The sequence below is a fragment of the Sycon ciliatum genome, chromosome 2, assembly GCF_964019385.1.
Source record: "Sycon ciliatum chromosome 2, ocSycCili1.1, whole genome shotgun sequence".
NCBI classification, from domain to species: domain Eukaryota; kingdom Metazoa; phylum Porifera; class Calcarea; order Leucosolenida; family Sycettidae; genus Sycon; species Sycon ciliatum.
In genome coordinates, this window is record NC_088644.1 from 27,387,047 (window position 1) to 27,414,214 (window position 27,168).

Sequence of the window (27,168 nt, forward strand, 5' to 3'; positions counted from 1 at the left end):
TTACTGCTGTCACCACGTTCGCCTGCATCTGAAAGATCCATCTCATTTGTTCCCTATGTCTTTTTGTACCGCGCTGAAGCTAGCAGCAAACAAAACGCTGATCGCCCCGTCGTTTTCGGCGTAGTGGAAGACGCTCTCGACTACTACCTGACTCAGAAACGCTCTCAGAATCAGAGAAGCTCTCAGCACCTGACAGCAGGCTATCAGCTGATCGCCGTCACCTCCAAATTCGCCCGTCAATACGCCACCCGTCGCACAACTAGCTGCCATATGATGGCATATCTTCCTTCAGCCATAACGGATTCACTTCAAATTTTGAGTGCTGAACCTTGAAGCCCTGTGCTGAGCGAGGCACAAGCGCTTGATGCAAATAGAGCCCTCTAACCCAGGTAAAAAATATGCCACAGTTTGCCATACTTCAAACGCCTGTATCTCAAAATGATGTCATGCAGCTAACGTTCCATTTCTACCTTGTCCGCTCACATATACTGATATAGGCGAAGTAGTCTGTACTGTAGCTGTAGTGATCAGGTGATCCAGTCTACAAATCTACGGGCATGCGCGTGCGATCAAGCTCGGTGCATGCACTGCATGCAGACTGTACTGCAGGACCGGTAAAAAGCTCGTTCTAAAACAAAGTGTCGCGTGCTGACGCTACGGGCGGTCGGCCTCGCGGCTTCAGCGTATGCATGGCATGCGCACGTACAAAGCTGTCACGTCAAGTCGCCGCGCCGACATCATGTGCATGTGGCATGTACGAGAGCTCGTACACGCCGTAAAGCCAGTGCAGTATAGTACTGCATGCAGTGCCACTGCCATGCCAGTACGATCGTAGTCAGTACCAACGGGAGTGGCTTGCCCAAGCAAAAAAATGTGAACAGGCTTCACTCGATCGAGTTGGCAACCAACAGCAACCAGTCGCAATGTCGGTTGTTCGCTACGATGTCCCAGGTTGCGGACTCAGCCAAGATTCCGCCGTGTAAGAATGGCTTGCCTTGGCTCTGACTTCTTTGATTTCAACCGTTTGGAAGAGCCACTGAACGTGCCATGCCTGTAGTTGGTGGGTTTCTTTCGTAACTTTTGGACTGGAGATAATTATCTAGATAATTTTATCATAATCGAGACCAGCTTCTGTACATTTGATTTGCTGATTTCGGAGAATACGCACGTGGCACTGAGGAAGTGGACTTCAGGCAAATATGGATCCTGTGGACATAGGTACTGAGCTGCGCAAGATGAGCAGCATGGGAGAGGAAACAGCAGCGTTGCCACATCCAGAATCGCCGGTGAAAACAGTTGCTGACTTGCCCAGCCATCACTGTGAGGAATCTGATTTCCAATCCCATCACCGTGATCATATATCTTACCATGAGCCGATGCAGCGGCCACACCACCACCACCACCATCATCATCACAGGCACCACCACTCGCACCGCAAACATCACCAGCACCGTGAGTCTCTGCAGGTTCAGTCGAGAACGCGAGAGATGTCCATATCGACACAGGCGACAGGTATCCTCGGCACCTTGTCGATGGAAAATGTCACAGAGGAAACACCGGCCGATGCTGAATCCATGCGCAGTACGTCATTTACGGTAGATAGTGGACGGAAGGAAGATGGGGCAGCGGCGATGATCTCTCCCCGAAAAATGCCACCACCATCTCCAAGTAAAGTGGTCTTATCACGTCCACAGTTACCAACTGGTTCGGGTAGTGGGCCACAGATACCAACTGCTGCTGACGGCACAGCTTCTCCCCGACCGACCGACTTGGGGTTTGGCCCCAAGCCCAATGAAACGCGTAAAGAGCGCCATCATCGCAGGAGACACGAGGAAAAAGACAGGAAGCTTGCGTCCGGCAGCCACGATGGCCATGAAGGCTCGGACTCACCTGGTCATCGCAAGCATCACCACCATCATCATCATCGCCGACATCACCATCATCACCATCGGCGGTCTGTAGCGGCGACGCATGGCATGCCAACAGAACTGGAGGAAGCGCTCGCCCTGCCGGGCCGAGATCTTGATGATATGGCCGCTCACCGGTGGGACGCGCCAAGGAAGCAGTCGCTGATTGACCGGCGCATCAACGATGCCACCACTGCTGCCGGTCCGGTGGTACCTGTTGCACAACATGTGAAAGAAATCGATCATCGGCCACATGACATGTTTGTTGAGCTGGAAGAGCTGCAATATGGCGAGGGCGATAAGCTGCAATGGCGTGAGACTGCTCGTTGGATAAAGTATGAAGAAGATGTTGTTGAAGAAGCCGATCGCTGGGGTAAGCCTCACGTTGCCTCGCTAAGCTTTCACTCGCTTCTGCAGCTGCGCACGTGCATCGAGCATGGTACGGTTCTCTTGGATCTTGAGTGCGATGATTTGCCAAGCATTGCTGGCGCTGTTGTGGACAATATGATTGCGACGGATCAGCTACCGGCTCAGCTACGAGAGCCCATCCTGCAGGCACTGCTGTTGCGTCATGTTCACCAAAGTGATCCACACTCGACGCGTGAAGAGGCACCAGCATCGCAGACGGCCCACGCTACCCAATCCCTGCCAATGGTCTATGATGCCGAGTCGGGCCTGGGCACGCCGACAGCCAAGCTGAAGCAGTACGGGAAACTCCGGGAAAGCGCAGACTCTGTGATTGCCACCGCCACTAGCACGGACATGCCAGGCGTGCGGCGCTCGTCCACGCACATGTCACGCCAACTATCTCAGCAGTTCTCTCAGAGCTACTCTCTGGTCTCTGCTAACAGTTCCGCTTCTGCCCAGCAATCTGGCTTCTTGAAAGAGGAGCCTGAAGCGTATCATGATCCACACTTGCACGAGGACAGCGGTAACGAGCCACAGCATGATCCGGTCACAGCCAGTTTCATGCCTCCTGACCCTGCTGCTGCTGCTGGCGGCAGCGGAGTGCAACGACTAGATTCCGTGAAGGAGTCCAACGCACCGGGGACGTTCACGCCACCGCGGAGGAACAGCTTCTCAATGGCCGTTGGTGGCAGTGAAGACCTGGGTGTGCGTGACCTGAACACTTTGCTGGAGCAAACCCTGGAAGCCAAAATGGCGGTGGAGGAGGAAGACAACCAGCCACTGCCCAAAGAAGAGCGTGAACTTCTGGAGCACTTGGCGCCGGACGTGGAAGCCACCACTGTCCTGGTGGGTGCGCTGGACTTCCTCACCCGTCCTACCATTGCGCTTGTGCGTTTGTCCGAGGGCCGGCGTCTAGGTCACATCACTGAAATTCCTATTCCTGTCCGCTTTCTGTTCGTTCTGCTGGGCCCGCCGAATTACGATTTCGGCGGCCTGGGCTCCACATCTTATCATGAAATCGGCCGAGGCATTGCCACGCTGATGGCCGACAAGGAAGTCCTGGAGGATATCTACGCTGCTGAGCACCGCTCTGATATCTTGCACACGTTTGATCTGTTCCTGGATGATAGCATGGTTCTACCTCCGGGTCGCTGGGAAGACAAGGACAAGCTGGACCTCCACCACCACGCGCTGCAGCAGCGCTCCCGTTCTCGCCGTCTTCGAAAGCAAGACCTTCCAGCAACCCCGCCGTCTGGCGGCGGCGACGACGATGACGACCCGCTTGCCCGCACCGGTGTATTCTGCGGCGGCATGATCAAGGACCTGCGGCGGTTGCGTCGCCGCTACATCAGCGACTTCAAAGATGCGCTGTCGCGGCAAGTCTTCTTCACAGCACTGTTCATGTACTTCGCTGCCCTCGCTCCTGTCATCACCTTCGGTGGGCTGCTCGAAAAGACCACAGAGAGCAACATTGGCCTGAGTGAGATGCTGGTGGGTACATCCATTGGTGGTATGGTGTTTTCCTTGCTCGCCGGCCAACCGTTGATGCTGATCGGCCCCACTGGTCCACTGCTGGTCTTTGAAAAGCTGATCTACAACTTCTGCAAGGCCAACGACTGGCCGTTCATGCAGTTCCGCTTCTGGACGGGCATGTGGGTTTTCGTCATATTGTTCGTGGTAGTTGCGACCGACGCTAGCCTGCTGGCTAAGAAGTTCACTCGGTTCACGGAAGAAGTGTTTGCATTCCTCATCGGCTTCATCTTCATCTATGAAGCGCTGAAGAGTGTGTATGATTCCTTCCAGGCAAACCCGCTCAACTTTGAGTACTGCACATCAGAGCACTGCTCCGTCGTCAATAGCAACGCAAGCTTTGTGAATGGCACCGGTCCGACGTCGCTGTACACCAGTAGTGATAGCTGGTCAAACAGTTCACAGGATGCACTGCAGTGCAGCCGCAGTGCGGCGTTCGAGATGCAGCTTAAGGCTGGTGGAGCGCCGAAGAACTTGCCCAACACAGCCCTGGCCAACATGCTGATTGTGTTTCTCACGTTTGCCTTGTCGTTTTTCTTCCGCTTCCTTCGGCACTCAAAGTACTTGAGCAAGGGGATCAGGCGTACGGCCAGTGATTTTGGCGTTGTCATCACCATCATTACCGCCGATATTATTGCTCATTTTGGTCTTGGCGTAGAACTGGAGTTTGTCAAGCAGCCGTCGTTTGGCACTACACTGAGCCGCTCCATACTGGTGGATCCACTCGCCAATAACATGTCTGTTGCGCTTGTGTTTGGAACAATGATTCCTGCCTTTTTGGTGGCGTTTCTGGTCTTTGTGGAAACGCAAGTCACTTGTCTGATTGTCACCAGTCCTGATCATAAGCTGGTGAAAGGCCAAGGTTTCCACTGGAATCTGTTCATAGTGTCTGTCCTGATAGCTATTTCGTCGGCTCTCGGTCTGCCGTGGCTGTGTGGGACGCCGGTTCCATCGTTGTCGCACACCACTAGTCTTCTAGTGTACGAGAAGACACGTGCGCCCGGTGAGCGGCCCAAGATAGCCGGAGCTGTTGAACAGCGTGTTTCTAACTTTGCCATCCACGCTCTGCTGCTGATCACCTTAGTGCCGGCCGTCACCAGCCTCTTGAGTGAAGTTCCCGTTAGCGTTCTCTTTGGCGTCTTCCTCTACCTCGGCGTGGTGTCGCTGCTGGGATTGCAGTTCGCGCACCGGCTCGTTCTGTTGATCGTGCCACCCAAGCACCACCCGGACGACGTGGCTTATGTGCGCCTGGTGCGCCTGCGTCAGATGCGCATCTACACGGTCATCCAGCTGCTGTGCCTGGGCGTTCTGATTGCAGTGAAGCAGACCGCGGCCTCGCCGGCGTTCCCGCTGATCATTCTGCTGATGGTGCCGCTGCGTAACAAAGTGGTGACACGCTTCTTCAGTGAGCGCGAGCTGGAGGCACTGGACCCGCATGAAACTAGTAGTGTTGATTACGACGCAGAGAGCTTTGATGAATACGAAGCTACTCATTTGGCTGTGTAGAGTAATGCTGTCGCTATTTTGAAGTACTTTCCCCGTCCCCCCCCCCCCCCCCCCCCCCCCCCATGACTTCTTATGACGTTGATGCGCATATTTGATGATTGGATAATGGTGCCGCCGGTCGTATCCAATCCAATTCTGTTGCCTTTTAATTTTATTTTAGGACTGCGCCTTTTTTTATTGCTCTTCAACATCTTTGTTGTGCTGCTCATTTCTGCACTGTGTGAATTAAATAGGGATTTAATCGAAGGGGAACACCGCACCGCGTGTTAACTAACTTGTATGAATTCGATTTTGATATTTCTCTTTTTTTTGTGTTTTTTTCAACATACTATTTTACTATCTACTATTTTTATAATTACCCTGACCCAAAAAAGTCTTCACTCGTTTCGATGAGCCGTGAAATGGATTAAATTTTTTTTTTAAATATATCTATTAGTAAAGCATAGGCACCAGTGTTCATTTGTTTCAGTAGCCCCGGTGGAGTTCGGGAGTTCCTAGACAGATAATAACGACCTCGTCCGATCCTACATTCACGTCTTCATGACATCTTTCTTCTTCTGTGTTCTGCCCATGTTTGGATAGGTGTAGCTCAGGGAGTCGTCGAATACGATATTTGGCGACTCCCTGGTGTAGCTCACTGGTTGTGCCGAAGTGGCTCCTGACAAGTCGGGTGCGTGTACATGTCTTCAATACGTGTGCTGTGTGGCTTTGTCAACCAATATCAACTGTAGGGACCCGTGACCGGTGCTGTGGTACATTTGACATAGAGTGGCTGGTTGCTGCATGTCTATTTCAGCTGCGGTTGCACCCCGCATGGCTAGCTGTGTACCAGTGTGGCAGTGTCTGGGTTTACCAGCTTTCGGCGTATTTGCCCGCTACTACACTGTACTGGTATTTGGCTTCATCTTGTATTCGGTGGCATGCGACAGATCACTCATCCGGGATGTTGTTCACGATTACCTTGAAGTTGAACATTGTGTTGAGAAGTACAGTCAACTTTGCGTATAACAACACTTGGCGGGGCATCAGAAAAAGTGTCGTTATTCGCGAAGTGTCCTTATACCCGAAGTCTCATTTTTTATGTATTTCAGTTAGATGGGACTTTGCTCTGGGCATGGAAATTCTGTCGTTATTCGCAAATTGTCGTTATATCCGCAGTCGTTATTAGCGAAGTTGACTGTAGTATCAAGAGGCCATAGCCGGGGAGGGGGGCACGAGTCAAATCGGGAGGTATATTATGTATCAGATTGCAACGACCAGGAGGCTCTAAGTAGTGGCTGCAAATGACCGATATCCGTCACTTGCAGCTGTCCATCAGAGACCTGTAGCTGGCCTGAAGAGTTGTAAAATTACTCCTTCGTAGCCGGGCGAGTCCGAGCGAGGGCGATTCACGGCTTGGTCAAAAAACTGTCGGCCTGGAACGTCAACGTCGATCTGCCGACACAGTTCACCTGGTTCACACGCCTGACCTGGCATGCTGCCTTGCGTGAAAGGAACATTTTTCCGAAAGCAAGCTTCTTCTCCAAAATTCGAAATTTCCTTCCAAAAATGCCGTCGTCCTTGACCTCGAAGCTGAATGTTGTTAGGATAGAAAATTAGCGAAGATGTAGCCGACCCATTCTGGCAAGCTGTGTGCCCTCTGGATATGCAGTTGTTCGCCATGGTCAACAATCTTCTTCTCCTTCGTTCGTACTTTCACTTTCCTGACCACGAATACAAGCGGTACCCATGCTCAGGTTAGTGTTTATTTGTCTCTCTATGCACATACATGTAATACAATGTACTGTTCGTGCTGCAGGCACTGGCCGATCATGGGAATAGAGGAAGCAGCCAGCTTTTTCTTTGAATTCTCGTGCTTTCAACAAAAATATGTACACACTTTCCTTGGCTCCTCTTTCCCACCGCCACCATGCATGCACTGCTTTTCAAATTTGTGTTTGCTTTGGCAGTGGTTTCATGGGTATCCTTCAGCCTTCCCTGGCATTCAAAATTCAGAATAGTTTCTACCCAGGTGCTAGTGCCTCTGTTCTGCTTAGTACATTGTAGTCAAATTATTTGCAACTGTCCACCCCTCCACACTGCACTCTTGGCTCACATTCACCACACCATAGCGAAGAAGTTTGTTCTTGGATAGATGTCTGAAGGATGTAGAGCATCTATCCAAGAACGAACTTCCTCGGTATGGTGTGGTAAATGTGGGCCAAGAGCGCAGTGAGGAGAAGTGGACAGTTTCAAATTATTTAGCCACATCCGATCCTTTCTCCGATAATTATGGACATTTTTTACAATATAGCCACTCATGCTTCTATTGAGAGGTAACACCACTCAGGAAACTGAGGAAAGCCAACCGGCGTTGCACAGGATTTGAGGTTGGGAAGAAAAGATGTTCCGATAAAAGAACTGCGAGTACATGGGAAACGTGTTATGGAAAGGGCAGTCTGAGTCGAACTAGGATCTCCTGTTCCAGACTGTACCGAAAGCGTGAATATGAATACAGTAGAATGCCAATAATCCGAACAATCACTTATCCGAAATGCCAGTTTCCATTGAATTGAAGGGACGAAAATTAGCTTCTGCTCATTTTCCCCAACCCCAAGCACCATTCAAGCGGTGCACAAGATGGTCTGCAACAGGTTGGAGCAACAATGTATCACCGTAGAGTCATATTGAGGAGCTAGATTGTGTCTAGTTCCTGTGAAGAGAATGTGAGAAATGATGGAAACGTGAAGTAATGTGCAAGTCTTAGATGGATGTGTGACTGCTCCCTTATCCGAATTTTTCCCCATCCGAACCCCCTGGAGAAAGCGTGCGCCCGAGGGGTGCGGATAATCTATTTACACTCTGCTGTAACACTTATGCACAATGCATGCCGATGCACATTGGACAACGTTGCAAATGTAGAATTGTAGGTGGAATGTGGTTCACATTAGACAATCGGAGTACCCCCACCAAACGAAGAGTGCTCAACATCACAAGGTAGAGCTGGCATGTACTATCGAAAAAGAGTACATATACCATTAGCTGATGTTGTTAGTGTGCGTTACGAAGTCTGAAGAAAATGTTGAACGATCTCGGCTGGGATGACGGCTACTCCTTAGCTCAGTGATTAGAGCATCGCTGGCCTCAAGCGAAGGTCCCTGGTTCGAATCCTGGTGGTGACAGTCATTTTTTTCTTCAGACCTTTCTCGTTTGTGCCTTTCCCTCGAACCAGTGAATATTACTGTTAGCTTCGTACTTTGAGTGATTATCACTTACAGTTACATATACTTGATAATTTCTTAGCGCATGAAAATCGGAGTCAGTACCACAATTTTCCTCCCTCACCATATGAGTCTAGATACGCTTTGAATGTGGAATAGGGTCCAGGACAGGATCGTCTGCTCTATCCGAATTATGGCCTGGTTGCAATTTGTCTATTTCCCAGCAGGTACATCGCACCAGGGAGTCATAGCACCTACACTTTAGGGAGACTACACAATACTTTATAGAATTTTGGGTCAGGATTTAGAGGTTCTCCGTGATCTGTGCAACCCGCGATCACGGCCTTGACCTACTGACCCTGAGAACGGCCCAGATTAGCAATGCCATGTACGAGCGGGTATAGATCTGCCCAATGGTGCCCCAAGGGTGGCTGAAACAGGAACCCCTGGGTCGAATCCCATGTCATTTAGCTTTACAGTCGCCTGTGCCGTCTACCTAGATGCTACAGCTCCCTGCGTTGCACGCAGTAAATGCAGCGCATCAAGTATACAGCCATGTAGTGTTGGTTGTCACCTGTTCTGATCGTGTGATATCACAAACAATCTTCTACGGTCCATTCATTCAAACCTGGCACGTTAGGGGCCGTCCATAATTATCTATCTTTAACAGATTGAGTATCTTTGAAACGAGAAAAAAAATCGTTCATGGGCGGGTGGGTCAAGAAGGGTTTCGTAATGAAAAATATTGATAGCTGAAACACTAGTCCATTCCAGCTATTTTTCGTTGAGGGGTGAGTAGGTGGGGGTGGGGGACGGTCACAAGTTACTCATAACTAAGCTTTTCATTTCGTGAAAATTATGGATAATGCCGGGTCCATAATTGTCGATCTTTTACACGAAGAGAAAAAGTTTCGTTTGTGGGTGGGTCAAGGGGAGTTTCGTTTCGAAAAAACATTGATATTGCAGACATCAATCAGGGGGGGGGGTTGGTGGGTGGTTGGAGGAGGGTCCTTCTTTCATTTCCTGAAAATTATCGATAATGCTGGATAGCTCCTTAGTCTATGCAATAAAATAGTTGTTTTCTTCACACAGTACCGTAAAGTTTAAACAATATCCGGCCAGGTTTGTACCGAACATTTTTTCGAAAGGTAATTTCTCAAATGTTGCCTTGAGTACGTTCTCAGCAACATCGCGGGCCAGTTTCAAATAATTGGACTGCAAACTTGCATCGCTGGTTGTTGCAGCTCCATCACAGGTCGTATCACGGGAAATTGAGTCCAGCTCCACTTCTAGGTTCGGTAAGACGTGATGGGCATCACTTCCTGCATGCTGGTGCATGTGACTCAAGAGCTCTGGCTGGCAACCAGTTTTAGACTGCAGGTGCAATGCAAGATTTTCTGCGCTGTGCTATGCATTGTGCATTGCATTTCTCGAGAGACACTTCACGCTATGTGAAAAAAAATTCGCTCAATGTGGTATTGTGCATCGTGCAGTGCAACTTTCCCACAAAACTGGACTCAAAGCATCTTATAGCTGTGGTTTACAGCAAAGATTTTCCTATTTGCGACTCTTGGTTTAATGGGCGCAGTAGCATGCATGTGCCTGGTGATATTGTTGCAATGGATCATAGTGAGGGCGTAGCAGTACTTGTGCACTGATAGTTGGTAATGGCATGAGTACATAACCAAGAGTGGGCAACTCGATGATCCCACTACCCACGGCAAGAAGTTTCATCACTTCGGTTCTTGTGGGCCATTGGGCTCACTAATACCATCATGCGTAGCCAGAGATCAAAACTTGTACATCACAGCTACGGTAGTTGAAGCAGAACAATGAACTGTGGATCCATGCCTACTGAACCTGATAAAACACTCTATCTACATGGCACATGTAGAAATATATGCGCTTTGCTCATAATCATTTGATTTCGAAGCCGATCGTACCTTATGTTAGTAGTTGCACATTCTTAGCAGTTATGTAGTTTGATAATAACGTTACGATAGATTATCAATGCTGGTGGAAAGGTGGAAACGTTATGCTGGTTGCATGATTTTGTACCCGGTGTGCCATGACCAGGCATGCTAATTCATAGGATATTAGCAAGTTTGCCTGCCTGCTGGGTGTTGTATCTTAGCTTCACTGTACTACAAATATGATAGGCTTACTTTTCCTAATTTGCTTCTTTATAACATTCAGTTTGTTTTGCTGCAATCTTTTCACGTGTTTTGCAGGATTGTAGCCAAGGGTGAATGCCATTATCATGAGCGAAGGTCTCTGAGAACCCATGTCTGAAAGCTGGTCATGTTGGCCCAACGATGACTTTCATTGCCTGTATCCGCCACCTTCATACTGGAATGAACTGGAACATGTTCACTCTCTGTTTCTCATATGGAAGGACGGAACAGATTGTGTGTCTGTCTCTGTGGATCACCGAAGGCTGAACACTCCAGTTGGAAGAATATTGGATCTCACGAAGTGACTGAATCTGAAGCGGCTGACATGCATCTGCACAGCGCTTTCTTTCTGAGATTTGCTTCAAGGCAGGTTATTGTGTACAGTTTTGTCCACGGTATTCCTATATTTGCCGAACGTATTTCTCTGGTAGTATTGTGACTACACACGCGCAATGATCTCTCCGTCATCGGTCTTTTGCAATGATGTGGCTCACTGATGACAGCATGCATAGCCATAGGTCAAACGAGCAGCTAAGGTAGTTGAAGCAGAAGAATGGATCGATGCATCCTGAACCTGGTGTACTGCCTATATGCACTCTCAGTAGTATTTGTAACGTGTTAACTATGAAGTATCAACATTGCTTCTCTTGTATATGGACGGTGTGAGTGATGTCAGATGGTCTGTACTGCCATGGCCGATGTTATTCATTGGAAGATGTTGGGTTGGGCCATTGTGCCCTCTTGCAATATGCTGTTGCAGCCTGAAGGCAATGAAAAAGTTCGAATGCTGATCTGCTTTCAAGCGTAGAATGTCACATTATGTGCATTACATATTTGCATAATTATGTTTTGTACTGGAGTGTGAATGTGCGGCAAGGGCATGCACATGTAAGTATATCGCACTGCAAACAGCCTAAGAGTTCACGTGGTATGTAATAAGTACACTTTTGGAAAGTGCGTGCACAGCCGAATCATGTAATGTTAAAACAGCCTTTGTGCTCCTCCCTGAATGGCTGCACAAGTAGAAATCTCCGTCTTCCTTTGCTTCTGCTTGAGCTGGCATGGTGGTCGTAGAGTTGGAAATTGTCAAGTATGATAACAATCGTTGTTTGGTCTGGAGACAAGAATGCATTTGGATATTTGTCCCAGGACTGCATGGCTTCCCAAACTGCACGTTGAATGCCATAGATGATTATTGTTCGGTTCAAGAAAGGACTCGTGGGTCTGTCTGGCTAGTAGCTCTCGCTAGTCCATTTCCATAGCACTTGCTCTGGATTCACTCGCTGGAATATTCTCCAGTTTCGAACAAGAAGTTTAGAAAACCTACTGGTGATATTAGTATGTTATACTAGTTTCTCCGCACTGTACCGCAGCTTTTGCTATCACACACATGTGGGCAAGAGTTCATGTGAACTCTTGATGTGGGTTATATAGTTTATCTACAATCCAGCATGATGTTCTTCCAAGAACGCCCCCGACCTAGGCCCTCGGAACGACGTTCTTGGGTGTGCAACATCACTTATAGTTCTAAATCTTAGAATTTAGTGCAGGATTTTAGTGATCACGGTTCCAAATGCATGTCATTGCACTCCACCTTTGGGATTAATTAAGAGCTGCATGCATGCCAAAGCTTGTCATAAAAGAAGAGCAGACTTAAATAGGCATCTTGTACGCATGATTTCTAAAATGTAACATCCCTGCCGAAGAGTGTTCTTCCATACTACAGTAGAGTCGAGCGTCCAAGAACGTTGTGTCGAAGAGGTTAGCCTGGGGTGTTCTTATTTTTCAGCCATCCGGCTGCGCTCTTATAACATGTTCTTAGAAACAATCATGTTAGGATCATATGTATCCCGAAAGCTGCCGGAAAACCAACACCGCCATTCTTAACTTTAGGCGGTGGCGTTCTTAGCATTTCAGGCTGGACATTCTTGGGCAACACGTTCTTCGGCGCCCGACTCTACTGTAGTACTGTACATGAAATACAGCTCCTACAACTGTAGTAATATAGAATGCCGATTATCCGAATAATTGATCGTCCAAACTGCTCCGGCTGCATGGTAGCAGGCTGTCATCAACATGCATCCCATGATAATTTCGAGGAGCTGGAGTGTGTGCCAAAAAGAATGAGGAATGAAAGTATGCATGGGGAAATGAGTATGTTTTAGATGAGTGTTTTCCCTCGCCCTTATCCGAACATCCATGCACTCAATCGCCATAACCCCTGGAGATGACTCCATGCAAAGAGGCGTGCAGACCATCAGAGCTCATAATATACTTTAAAGCACACACGACACACACACAGAGCTTCAGAACCTGAGAGAGTATGATATGGGTATGTCACAAGTACTCCCAGGTCCCGAAGCTTTCGTCTCAACAAAGGATCATAATCGACGACTTGTAATGAACTACAATTTGGCAGTATTATACCGTACTTGTTTACATTCAATTTAGGAATGAGTTTAAAGCATGAGAACTATCCACAGCAGACATTCTCACTGTTCTGAGTTGCCAAAAAAGTGGTGCATGTACAAATCAGGGATGGGTACAATACCACCATCTGAGGTGAGTCTATCAGGAAAGTGAGTGTTGTCCACTCTATAAAATGGGGTCCCTCAAGAAAGATGTGATTTTGCAGCCATGGACGTTTCCGACCCAGGTGACCGTATATACAGTGATCTAAGTTATGCAAAGCTTGACATGAATGATTGGCTGGACACGTCGAAGAGAAGGAAGAGAGAAGCAGACCAACCTTACACCAGCTGAGTGTAGTGGCCCAAAACAACAAACTAATTCTGTGTGGCCTTAGGAGCTGGGCAAGAGGTGTACAGTGAATTAAACAATACAGTAAACGTGGGAGAAGAAGTGACAAGACTGAGTATGATACACTGTGCCAGCACAGTGCACATACTAGTGCAACTGTTTGTGTAGTTACAGTTAGCCCACACAAGCAGGTCACTCGATTGTAGATACACAGAGCGCATTCTACATCATACAAAACATGTTGAGCTAGGCAGCAGTGGCTGGCATTTACCGGCATGCACCAATGCCAATGCGCGGCTTGAGCAAATAGTACAAGCCTCGGAACACCCATACGCCATTTTAGAGACAGAACAAGGCGATGAGTAAGCACCAAAGGATTATATGAATAGCGGCCAGGCAATAATTCAGGCCACTGCTGCTAATCAAGGACTAGTTACTAGTACTAGTATGTTGTCAGTGTACCCTGAAACGATGCAATCACAGCGAACGTGATACATGCACATCATGTTGCCTGGTTCTTGGTTAAAAGTTGTATCCTCAATGCTTGAGGTTTGTGGGGTCCCTCCAGCTTCTCAGAGTCCTGCACAAAAAAGATAAAAGCAAGTGCAGGTAGAATAATAGTAAGCTCACATAAAACCTCTTTGTCTTGCTAACGAATTTCGTGATAAACGAGGCTACAGGAAAAAAAAGTTCAACCATAATGCAAAAAGGCAACTTTAGCTAATCATATTTTTGGCAGCAACACTATACTGTTTGTATAGGAGAGTTGGCTTGGTGCATTCATGCCAAATGCACTCCCTATAGTATTTATACTGTACTTCATCATTTTACTTGGGCATTCATTCCCAGTAGCCCGAATGTCTTCTAACAGAGTGCGCAAGGTACTGCATATTCGGCGCATATTTTATTTTCGGCTATTATCGGCCTGTGCATTTTTAATTCGGAAAGTGGTGGACATCACGCAACTGAATTGTAAATAAAAGGGGGTTCGTCAACTGACAACCGCATACTTTTTCGACGTCACTGATAGAAGAATTTTTCGTCCAGTGCATGCGCCAAGAGTGAATAGCAACCGAATAGAGCGGTTGTCATTTGACAACCCCCCCTTTTATATACTAGAGGAAACGCAAAAGGTAACAAGATTACGTAACCAAAGGTAAGAAGGCACTGAACGAACTGTCAACCTACGAATACAACCTCAGTGCAACAACGTGCTCTTTCTGCTTACACAAGCAGAAAGAGAAAGAGAAAGAGCACGTTGTTGCACTGAGGTTGTATTCGTAGGTTGACACTTTGTTCAGTGCCTTCTCCCCTTTTATTTACTGGGCATTCGTAGCCTAAAATTCCTTTTGCAAGGTTCAATGTGACAGTGTATACAGGCATCAGCAGTACAGGCTGAAATTTCAATGTGGCCGAGATGTGTTTTGCCCTGGGGAGGCTGCAATTTAAAAGCGTCGACAATTTGCATACTTTACAACACAGTACTGAGCATGCGGTGAGCTGATAACAAAATGAATTGGAGGTACTAATAATGCTAAGGGATTCGGGGGCGCATCAAAGGGGTCAGCACCAAGGAATGGGATAGATTTGTGCCCAGTTCGGGTATGTATATTGGGTATAGAACGGAAATTATTGGCTTAGCCTCGGGCGACTCCTACCAGTATTACCACCAATGGCGCATGGCTGCTAATCTCTGTGATAGAAATGAGACGTGTATGTGAAACCAAAATACGGCTTTTCAAGATGTATGTGCATTTTGTGAAGATCTGATGTAAGTCATTAGGGATACCTTGTTGGGTCTTGCCAACATTCAATTATTATGATGCTCATATCTATGCAATAACATTAATGGAATTATCAGCAAGAATCAATAACCCCAAGAGTATGCAGCTTTGTACATGGAGTCTGCCACAACACGTTGACCAAAGTACATGAACCTAGACACGAGCTGGGGAATCAGCTGAGCTGCTGCATCATTTATGATCTGCTATAGTTTCCAGTCTCCACGGAGGTTTTTCTTGGAGACGTCGAATCTACAGTATTAGGTGTGAAACTGTTGTACTAAACCGCAGGAGATAGAATCTATTCAGCTCAGACAACATTTCACTACGTACGGAAGGAAGTACGCCGATCAAAGCTTGCTACACTCCCGTTTAGTCAACTTAACGGCCCAAATAATGCTTGGGTCATGAACTCATCGCTGTTGGTCTTTCGAGGGTGCCTGACAATGGTTGTTAATGCACAGCACCAGCCGAGCCAAATGACAAGATCAGAGACATAGATCTTCCTAGTTCAATTGCTGAAACGTGACTTGTGCAAACGTTATGTAGCAAAAGGAACTGTACTACGGCACTACACGCCATTCACAATAATCAAAAATGCCCACATGACAAAACAGAATTTCATCAACGGAGCCCTGGGATTTTTTCTTCTGTACTTATGCATTATGGAGTCATAGCATAAGGGAGACGGCACGGTAGACTTTCAGCCTAAATCATAACGAGGGCCAGCTGGGCAGCTCAAAAGAGAGCTCTATGCACTATTGGCAGAGTGGTATACATGAATAGAGAGTGACCACCCAGTGCGTGAAGCTTTTCGTGTCACCCTAGAAAATTTCAAAAATTGATAATGTGGGTTCAACCCTGGGCTGCCAGTGACAGTTACTGCCTTAGGGGCAAGTGCGATACATACATGCTCGCATATAGTATCGCTTGACTGACCCATGCTTGGGGCCAGTGGGTCAAGTCCGCGATCACGAGTTGCATAAACCACAGATCATGTAGAATCTCCATGGATCCAATCTGTGTACTGTAAAAGCAGAAATTTTCGGTGGTGCAATATTTTCAGAATTCTCCAAAATCGGCGGTTCGGTGGAGGGAAATTTTCGGTAATACCCGCTTTCCAGGTAAGGGTGCTAGTACTACTCAGTAGTACCGAACAATTTCGGTGCTTTTTTTCGGTAAAAATTGTCGGCACCGAAGTTACCGGAAATAAAACACCACTGAAAATTTCTGCTTTTACAGTACATCATTTTGGGTATTATGATCTCGTGTTGTTTCCTTGGGTGCTACGACTCCCTCCCTGACATGCATTGATCCATGGCACGGTATGATTTGGGCAATTTCAGCCAATCAGTAGACGTTCTGAGAGGGGCATATTCAACGATACACCCCGCTCAGTTCACATGGGTCGCGCCAAGAGTGAATATTGGGAGGAGTCTTGGGAAAGTGCCCTGGGAGAAATGGATAGCACCATTGTATACATGCACTGCATTCCCCATACTTTCCTCGTGTTATGTCCTCGGGAAAATATTTAACGTATACCCTTCATATACTCATAGAATAATCCAAATGCATCTGCAGTCAACCACGGGTATAACAACCCACGGATAGTGACACTATCTTCAGACCTAGTAACAATATAGCCGTATATTATAAACCCCGTGAATGACGACAACTCCCAAATAGCAACACTTTTCTCATGCCCGATCAAGGGTCGTTCGTTACTGGCAAAGTTAGCTGGACATCATATCATGTAGTCATTATTATTTCAGGCAGGGACAATGAAATACACCCCCGCCCCCATTCCTGCAGAGGGAACAGTGCTGTGTCCAGGTCCGCATGCAGCATGGAGGTGCTAGTAAGCCGCTGGCATATTTTCTCTTGTGGATCGATGTACAGTGCGTGACAATGCTTCCACAGTGGTGGTGGTGGTGGTGGCAGGAGCATACTGCACTGCAGGGCATTACAGCACTGGCATACTATTATTTTCTCTTGCAGACGTGCCGTGCACGACAATGCTTCTATAGTGGTGGTCACGGTGGTGGTGTGGTGGTGGTGGTCATGGTGGTGGTGGTGGTGGTGGTGGTGGTGGTGGTGGCGGCGGCGGCGGTGGTGGTGGTGGTCATGGTGGTGGTGGTGGTCATGGTGGTGGTGGTGGTGGTGGTTGTGGTGCTGCTGGTGGTGGTTGTGGTGCTGCTGGTGGTGGTTGCGGTGGTGGGAGCATTCTGCACTGCAGGGCATTAAAGCAAGCTCGATTGTGCATGCATGGTGGCGGTGGGAAAGAGGAGCCAAGGAAAGTGTGTACATATTTTTGTTGAAAGCACGAGAATTCAAAGAAAGCTGGCTGCTTCCTCTATTCCCATGATCGGCCAGTGCCTGCAGCACGAACAGTACATTATATTACATGTATGTGCATAGAGAGACAAATAAACACTAACCTGAGCATGGGTACCGCTTGTATTCGTGGTCAGGAAAGTGAAAGTACGAACGAAGGAGAAGAAGATTGTTGACCATGGCGAACAACTACATATCCAGAGGGCACACAGCTTGCCAGAATGGGTCGGCTACATCTTCGCTAATTTTCTATCCTAACAACATTCAGCTTCGAGGTCAAGGACGACGGCATTTTTGGAAGGAAATTTCGAATTTTGGAGAAGAAGCTTGCTTTCGGAAAAATGTTCCTTTCACGCAAGGCAGCATGCCAGGTCAGGCGTGTGAACCAGGTGAACTGTGTCGGCAGATCGACGTTGACGTTCCAGGCCGACAGTTTTTTGACCAAGCCGTGAATCGCCCTCGCTCGGACTCGCCCGGCTACGAAGGAGTAATTTTACAACTCTTCAGGCCAGCTACAGGTCTCTGATGGTCAGCTGCAAGTGACGGATATCGGTCATTTGCAGCCACTACTTAGAGCCTCCTGGTCGTTGCAATCTGATACATAATATACCTCAAATCGGATGGATTTTTCCGGGTCACTTCTCGGTAACCAAGCAACGCGTAGTATGGAATGCGAAGGACTAAAGGGACCGTCACTTAATTTTTGCCGACTACCCGCCAAAAAAATCTTTTCGTTTCACGTGTCACTGACACGTCCGCGGACCGCGAGCGCGTACGACTCGTACTCGCGCTACCTTTCACGTCAAGCAATCTGTTCACGCCACATGGCTGGATAGCGCGTACATGGAAACATGATTGAAGACTTGCAAAATCAATTTTTTTCCCAAGTCCAGGCGCTAGGCCTAGGCAGTACTAATGCCTAATCAATGCCCAGGCAGCTGACTTTATTTTCGGAGAAACACTACTCATTGTAGTAAAAAGTAACAATGAATAGCGATATCATCTAGGAAGGATCGCTACCCTAACGCGAAGGAAAGGCCTTGCGCGGCTGCTCTACGAAGTGTTGAAGAAAGACTCATCAAATTTAGTTGGTGGACGAACAACTCGCTGGCGCCGGAAAACTTGGCCCCCAACGATGGTGTTTGGTGAATCATCAAGCATAATATCTTGTAGCAGTGTTCACCGAGGAAGGAGAACGCTCTAGACTAGTCGCTGCTGTTGTCCGTTTCATCCACGTTGGGCGTTAGCTGCACCGCGCCTATTGTGTTTTAGTATTCCATGGACGCACATTACCATTCAGAGCGATTGTGGAGCCACAATTTACTTCACACAGCGTTGTATTGTCCACGAGCGCAAACTTAATTATCAGCAGTACCTGTTACTCTTCATCCTACATGTAGACTTGGAGTATACACGGCCTTGTCACGACAGCGACAGCTCTACAGATCATGCAGAGTGTTCAAGTGAGAAACATTAATTTCTATTGTTGGTGGACGAATAAATGGCTGGTTCCGAAAAAACGCGGCCTGCACCGATGGTGTTTGGTGGATCATCAAACAGGGTGACCAGCAGTGTTCACCGAGGAAGGAGAATGCACTCGCCACCACTCCGATTCATCCAAGTGGGCGTTAGCTGCGCCGCGCCTATTGTGTTTTAGTATTCCATGGACGCACACTAGCGTTCTCAGCGATTGTGGAGCCACAACATATCTTCATGCGGCGTTGCACTGTCCAAGAGCAGAAACGTCAGCAGTGACCCATCATCATACATGTAGATTTGGAGTATACACACCATGCGCCAATGGGCCTCGGCACAACAGCGGCAGCTCTACGAAGTGTTCAAGTGAGAAACATTTGTTTCGACTTTTGGTGGACGAACAAATCGTCGGTGCCGAAAAACGTGGCCTGCGCCGATGGTGCTTGAAACATCAAGCATGGTATGTGGTGACTGTCAGTGTTGATTGAGGAAGGAGACCACTCAGGCCGTCGACCGTTCATCCATTTCGTTAGCTGCACCAAGCCTATTGTGTCCTTGTATTCACAATCATGAAGCATGGCGTCTGAGCTGTGTTCACAGAGCGGGGAGATGCTCTTGCTGCTATCTTATCTGTCCTGTGTATTCCCAAGTGCCGAAGGCTCACAACGATGGTGTTGGACAAGTCAGATAAAATAGAGTCAACGTAAGTACGCATGTGTACTCTTACTGACTGAAACATAAGTGGGGTGTAAGAGCTAATTCAAATGGTGTCGCGACATTCTCATGTACGAGGTTAGTGTGTAGTACTTGTTACGTACTGAATTCTGCGACTTTGTTTTGTCTCCATATACTGCATGCATTCACGTTTCACAGTTATCAGTTTGACCCTGAGTTCATGTCTGTTATCCCGTGTCTCCTCTACTTATTTTTGTTTCCACACGGTTCATGGTGTAGCGCTGCACGTGTTCCGTCAGTTTGAACTTCAGCATAAATCGCAACTACTTGTACTTTCAGACATGTCACGTGATTGTTGCCAGGGTTTGAGCCAATCAGAGCGTTTACAGGCAGGGCCTGAACCCCTGATCATGCCTTGCCTGCCAGCTCTACTACGATATTATATGTCATGTACCCGCGCGCGCGCACGGTTCTCCTGCGCTTGGGCTTGCTTTCCCTTGGTAGTTGGAAGTCAGTGGCTGTTTTAGTACTCTTAGATTAGGCCACCCTTTGTTAATTCATTGTTTAACGTCCTTTTTTTCGCGAAAAGGTACGCGGGAGGGCGGAAAAAAAACAAAAGCCCATTCCAAAAACTGGAAACCCCAATCAAACATTTTGACCAGTAAAGCATGTGATATATACAATATTTCTGGGTCTAACGGCACTTGCAGGCATAGAACAACACTCTTTGATGGTACATTGGAGCACATGCGTGATGAATCCAACAAAACAGGTACAAAGCATGGAGTTAGCATGTCATGAATTCATTACATCTGGATTTTTACTAGGACACACACCGTACGATATTTAAAAGCCAACAAAAAAAGAAAAAAGAACACAAGACAAAGGCATGCCCGGGAGGCAAGATTATAAGTTTAAGGTCATGATCGGCACACTGTGAAACTACACAATCATGTATTTACAACTTCGCATATTATTGGTACTACTACTTTCTTGTTTTTTTTTCCGGTCGGAGGCAAAAAGGTACGCGGGCGCGGACGTTAAACAACGAAAAAAGAAAGGGTGGCCTTATGTACAGAAAGTGGTGGACATCACGCAACTGCAGTGTAAATTAAAGGGTGGTTGTCAACTGACAACCGCATAATTTTTCGACATAATAAATAAAAGAATTTTTATCTAAAGAGTGAAAAGCAACTAAATAGAGCGATTGTCGGTTGACAACCCCCCTTTTATTTAGATTATGTATCTGAAGTAAACACAACGTAGAAATATCACAATTGTCTCTTGTGTATTATATCCGTCTGATGTCACCAGATCATCACACGGTGCTGTGACCAAGATACGGATCATGCCGAACGCTGATTCAACTGGACGAATCGCGAGGCTTTTCAGATGCAGGGACACAATGGAAACTGAATGACTTCAGAACAGCACTGAAGCGTCATGTTATCATGCAAGACGCCTTTCTGCGCCGCACAAACACAGGCGGTACTACAGCAGAAGATGTCACTCACTATACTGCAGGTGCACTGGTGACAGGCGCGTGCAAGTTCACCAGAAGGAAGCGGTCTGATGTTAACTGGAATGCCAGCAGTATGACAGGGTGTGCATTCTGCGGCGGATCTCACCTGGACAAGAGCTGCGCGAAATACACAACAGTAGCACAGCGGAAAGAATAACTGATTGAACAGAAGCGTTGCTTTGTGTGTTTGCGCACAGGGCACCGGTCAACTCAGTGCAAGGCCACCCGCAAGTGTAATGTGTGTTCTCGCATGGGTCACCAATCAGAGTCAACATCATGTCACGATCTGCCCTGAATCTCAACAGAAATCTGACAGCAGTACCAACATAGTAGCTGACCAGCCTGTAGCTGACGAGGTACCAGCATCTAGCGCAACAGCAGCTAGTGCAGCATCAACCAGTATCGCCATTGACCGTAAGATAGTCAGTCGTCTTGATCGGTGCAGATTTCCTCTGGGAGTCTTGACGGGGAGCACCAGAGGACTTCCGCCAGGACTACAGTTTCTGCCTACCACAGTCAGTTTTGTGGTGACTGGCCGACCACGTCACTCCAAGCACTCAGCTACGCCGATGAGCAGCCATGCCAGCTATCGTTTCTCTAACTGATGCAACTTCCGACTCCTGCACCATCCCAGATCTGTGGGACCTAGACTGTGTTGACATCTAGGATTTTAGGCAATCTTACTAACAACGACCTAGCCATTAGGCAATTCATCATTGTTCTACGATTTTGCCTGCCACCAATCGTCATGACCTGCGATACTGAGAAGGCCATTTTACAAATCAGTGCCAACCCAGCATACAGAGATGCGACACGATTTCTGTGGTTCGCCAACTCCGACAGTCCATCAGTCACCCCATCCAGCCTGTTCACGCTCATAAGCAGTCCATTTCTGCTTGGCGCGTCTATACAGCATCATTTGGCACAGCAAGATGACAAAACAGCTAGCAGTGGCTATTGGTGAGAACATAGGGTCTTCTGGCGTATGGTATAATTATATGAGCAGCATGAGAGTGAAGTAAAAGACTATTAGCTCAAACATTCAGTCTTTTAAGAGTAGGTGTTTCATCACGGAATAGGTTCTGCAGTTCACATACACACTGCAACAATGGACCAGCAGTGTCCAGCATACAATAGAGTCATGTGAATATGTACCGTATGCATACTCACAGCTGCAAGGCCAGCGCCCCGTGGCTGCTTGACTTCTCAATCGATATAAATTTTCACAACAGTAAGACTCTGTGATCAATCAGAGCTGTGCTTCGAAGTAGTCACAAATGCCCCATGATCAGTCACAAAACAAAACTTTGCAACCAGTCACAGCTTCCACGGTGCCCCAAGACCAGTCACCAGAAATGACCGTGGTAAATCTGCAGGGAGTTCCATAATCTGTTCATTGCACAGTTCACTATGCTATGATTCAAGAGGGCGGGGGGGGGGGGGGGGGGGGGGGGTAGCGTTCCTGCGGATGCGGAAAACTTGGCTGGAACCCGAGTGTCACGTGAACCCTGATTTTTAAGACTTTTATTATTTGTTTTACGATGAGCCTATTATACGCGATACAGGCTCAGAACACACTTTTCATCTAGTTGGCATATCAGGGATATAGGGCGGAGCAGCCCATATCCCCAATTATGACACGCGAGTAATAGTGAAATACGATTGGCGTATTGTGCTGGACTGACTGCGGTAATGTAAAGCTAAAATAAAGCAGTCAGTTTGCCCTTAGCATGGCCTTGTCATGAGGGTGCCACATCCGTGGAAAGGCAACATGCCGGCTAATCTCCCTGAGAAGTTGAGTGGTTATCAGCAGGCGATGACGCTGTGTCGATGATGACCTGTTGATGCCCGACAGGAACCTTGCGAGGAGAGTTATTGGGCCTGACGGGTAGGTAAAGCCAACTTCCACATGAAGTTTGCGGATGGCCGACATGTAGACATGAACAGATCGGGGCTGAAAAGTTCTGAACAACTCGGCAGCAAAATAACACATAAAGTAAAAAGTCATCACCTGGCAATGGATTCCAGTTATGCCCTTGACAGAACTGGAAGTAACGGGTATCGGCGGAAAAATATTTCCGGCTGGTGCCAGTGCCGCTAGCTGCAGCACGGAGTCCGGCAACTGAGAGTTGGCAAGACTGGCTGATCTGGCTCAGCTGCTGCTTCCGGAGCCCTCGATGGTTCAAACACCATCGGCGCAGGCCACGTTTTTCGGCACCGACGATTTGTTCGTCCACCAAAAGTCGAAACAAATGTTTCTCACTTGAACACTCCGTAGAGCTGCCGCTGTTGTGCCGAGGGCCATTGGCGCATGGTGTGTATACTCCAAATCTACATGTATGATGATGGGTCACTGCTGACGTTTCTGCTCTTGGACAGTGCAACGCCGCATGAAGATATGTTGTGGCTCCACAATCGCTGAGAACGCTAGTGTGCGTCCATGGAATACTAAAACACAATAGGTGCGGCGCAGCTAACACCCACTTGGATGAATCGGAGTGGTGGCGAGTGCATTCTCTTTCCTCGGTGAACACTGCTGGTCACCCTGTTTGATGATCCACCAAACACCATCGGTGCAGGCCGCGTTTTTTCGGAACCAGCCATTTATTCGTCCACCAACAATAGAAATTAATGTTTCTCACTTGAACACTCTGCATGATCTGTAGAGCTGTCGCTGTCGTGACAAGGCCGTGTATACTCCAAGTCTACATGTAGGATGAAGAGTAACAGTTACTGCTGATAATTAAGTTTGCGCTCGTGGACAATACAACGCTGTGTGAAGTAAATTGTGGCTCCACAATCGCTCTGAATGCTAATGTGTGTCCATGGAATACTAAAACACAATAGGCGCGGTGCAGCTAACGCCCAACGTGGATGAAACGGACAACAGCAGCGACTAGTCTAGAGCGTTCTCCTTCCTCGGTGAACACTGCTACAAGACATTATGCTTGATGATTCACCAAACACCATCGTTGGGGGCCAAGTTTTCCGGCGCCAGCGAGTTGTTCGTCCACCAACTAAATTTGATGAGTCTTTCTTCAACACTTCGTAGAGCAGCCGCGCAAGGCCTTTCCTTCGCGTTAGGGTAGCGATCCTTCCTAGATGATATCGCTATTCATTGTTACTTTTTACTACAATGAGTAGTGTTTCTCCGAAAATAAAGTCAGCTGCCTGGGCATTGATTAGGCATTAGTACTGCCTAGACCTAGCGCCTGGACTTGGGAAAAAAATTGATTTTGCAAGTCTTCAATCATGTTTCCATGTACGCGCTATCCAGCCATGTGGCGTGAACAGATTGCTTGACGTGAAAGGTAGCGCGAGTACGAGTCGTACGCGCTCGCGGTCCGCGGACGTGTCAGTGACACGTGAAACGAAAAGATTTTTTTGGCGGGTAGTCGGCAAAAATTAAGTGACGGTCCCTTTAGTCCTTCGCGTATGGAATAGATCGATGACTGTATTATTAATTTTATATTCACGCCATATGCCATATGCTGAGCATGGTGCAGTAAATCAGTACATGTACTAGGACTGTAGGTAAACTACATTTTTGTAGTGGATTGTTCTCCGGTCCGAGACCCAAGAGGACCAGCAATACTGAATAGTGTCATGGGTCTCTTGGTAATCATAATAATTACCGGTATGTGCAATGAGCCGGAGACATTTCGGAATTTTCCATGATTTCGGTACGAGTTCGAGTGCTCGTACCATTATTATTAGATTTTGCTTTGCTTGTATGTACGTATTAGTACTATAGTAGATCTACGAGGCTACGAGGCTACGATCCTACGAGCCGGGAAAAAAAGCCTGGCGCATGGCGATGACTAATCGCTGGCTGCGATGACATCATTACCAACATGTTATTTTCAAATTCTTCTCCGATATTTGTTGCATGATTTCTTTTTCAAGGCCGGCTGAAGACCTTTCTTGCTCTGCATACTGTCTATTCTCTCATTTCCCAAAGCCCTTTCAGCGGCGACAATTGTCTTCGTTGCGCTACTGAATATCTGGCGATTCGGATTGGTATCGCAATAGTCCTTTTATTATTTCAACTTCTAGTGTTGGCAATTCAGAATGCAAAAGAAAGTTTGAATGTGAGTGCACTGACCGCGATCCTAATAATAGCACAAAGAGCTATTGTGCTGCGCCTGGCTACACCAGGAGCACCATGGATCCAAGAGGAGCAGGGCAGCTGTTCAATGAAGCGTTAGGTCAGGCACGGTATGCCTCTGAGTACGACAAATCTGGACAAGTTGATGCTGCTGTCCATTACTATCGCGAGGCGATTAGCACCTTCCAGAGAGCATTTGCTATGGACAAGAACCTGCGCACGGACGTGAATAAACAGGCCTACTGCAAGCTTGCGCAAAGCCGACTGGACGTGCTGGCACCGCCGCCACCGCCGCCATATTCCTCGTTGGGTGAGCCAATGCTACTAGTACTTCAAGGGGTCACAGTGTGCTCGTGCAAGCGAGCGTGCATGTGTTTGGAGGGGGAATAGAATGGATGATACACACTACAGTGGGACTCACGTTTGCACTTTGCAGAGGTACACAAGCAGCAGGCAACATACCACCTACTGGCGAGGCGGTTTTCTGTAGACGTATTTTGTGAACTGGCGACGTGTGGAGTTTAACCTGTCCGCATTGATCACCACATGCTGGATCGAAAACCGGTCTTCATGCTGTATCTTTGAAGTAGATAATCAAGCGAGGCACAGAAGGCTTGATGGCTTTGATCTGTCTTCAAGCCCAACTGTACCTCGCTTGAATATGCTGGACATGATCCTCCCACACAAGTTTGATTGTGAATCGCTTTATTTTGTGGGTGATTTCGAGTGCGGAGACAATTAATATTTGTGCCTACCGTGTCGGTCGCTGGTGATTTAGGGTTTTAGAGCAGCCTGTAGTCTTAAGCCAAAAAGGTAGCCGGAAACTAAATCAGATTTTCAAATTGGCCCGAAATGTTTGGGATGCGAAGTATGCAGTGTCTTCAGTGTGTCATGTAGAGATGAAATGGCCGAAAAAGTAGCTGGTCACCATCAGTATTGTGGAGTAATGAGCACTCCAAAATAGGACATTTTGGGGGTTTTGCTCAAATTACCGCTCCAAATATTTTGCTCAAAAATGGGCCATTATGGGAAATTGGCCTGAATTTTTTCACTTATTTTTTTACAAATCAACTCTACCAAGTGTAAGATACTAGTAAAACCAAGAAAAGTGACTGTTCACCACAAAAAGGGTTTGCTTTCGTCGTTCATAAGTTTCACACAAAGCGTACCGGAAAACAAGAGCCGTGGACGATCGACCTGTTTCGTGAGAAATTTCTGAAGATTGGCAGGAGCCTAGTCATGTGTTCGACCTGTCGGCGTGACTGGATGATAATGGATCATTCTCTGTTGTTGTTGTTGTTGTTGTTGTTGTTGTTGTTGTTGTTGTTGTTGTTGTTGTTGTTGTTGTTGTTGTTGTTGTTGTTGTTGTTGTTGTTGTTGTTGTTGTTGTTGTTGTTGTTTTGCCGTGCATGCAGGTCAGACCAATCCACAGGCTGGTGGTGCTGCCGCTTCTGCACAGAAGGTGAGAACTGCATTTTGCAAGTTTTCCTGTAAGAAGAAGGATTGGCTGGAAAGTGCAGCAATGGTGTGGTGGTCAGTGTGGGGGTCAGTGTGGTGGTCAGTGTGGGCCCGGTCAGTGTGGGCCCGGTCAGGCTAACAACTACCGTACCGTATTTTCCGGGGTATAAGTAGGGATCTCATCGCGTGCAGTGCGCAGGGTGTTTGCGCATACATTGCGTCATCGAGTTTTGAGTGCAGCTCGCGGACACAGCAGAAAAATGGCGACGGTCGATTTTCGACACTAGGGGACGCGGTGGACACTAGCGGAATCGTCATCTTCATCGTCG

The 27,168-nt window shown here is 47.6% G+C and overlaps 2 protein-coding genes and 1 long non-coding RNA gene across 3 annotated transcripts in view; all 3 read left to right on the forward strand.

Moving 5' to 3' along the window:
- Positions 1-860: 860 nt before the first annotated feature.
- LOC135809482 (anion exchange protein 2-like) lies at positions 861-5,895 on the forward strand. The gene has a single exon (XM_065322841.1). The coding sequence runs from the start codon at positions 1,200-1,202 to the stop codon at positions 5,349-5,351; it is 4,152 nt and encodes a 1,383-aa protein (XP_065178913.1). The 5' UTR covers positions 861-1,199; the 3' UTR covers positions 5,352-5,895.
- Positions 5,896-18,505: 12,610 nt separating this feature from the next.
- Positions 18,506-22,590, forward strand: LOC135809483 (uncharacterized). Its single transcript, XR_010552202.1, has 2 exons — positions 18,506-19,779; positions 21,066-22,590. It is a non-coding gene; the product is annotated as an uncharacterized LOC135809483 (long non-coding RNA).
- A 2,477-nt stretch (positions 22,591-25,067) lies between these two features.
- Positions 25,068-27,168, forward strand: part of LOC135809485 (calpain-7-like) — a 30,958-nt gene continuing 28,857 nt past the window's right edge. Inside the window, exons 1-2 of the mRNA XM_065322842.1 lie at positions 25,068-25,691; positions 26,797-26,843. Coding sequence (XP_065178914.1) covers positions 25,439-25,691; positions 26,797-26,843 — 300 coding nt within the window. The 5' untranslated portion in view covers positions 25,068-25,438. The remainder of the gene's footprint in view (positions 25,692-26,796; positions 26,844-27,168) is intronic.

Excerpts from the sequence above, each read along its gene's own strand:
- LOC135809482 (XM_065322841.1), top strand. The coding sequence starts at position 1,200 with ATGGATCCTGTGGACATAGGTACTGAGCTGCGCAAGATGAGCAGCATG.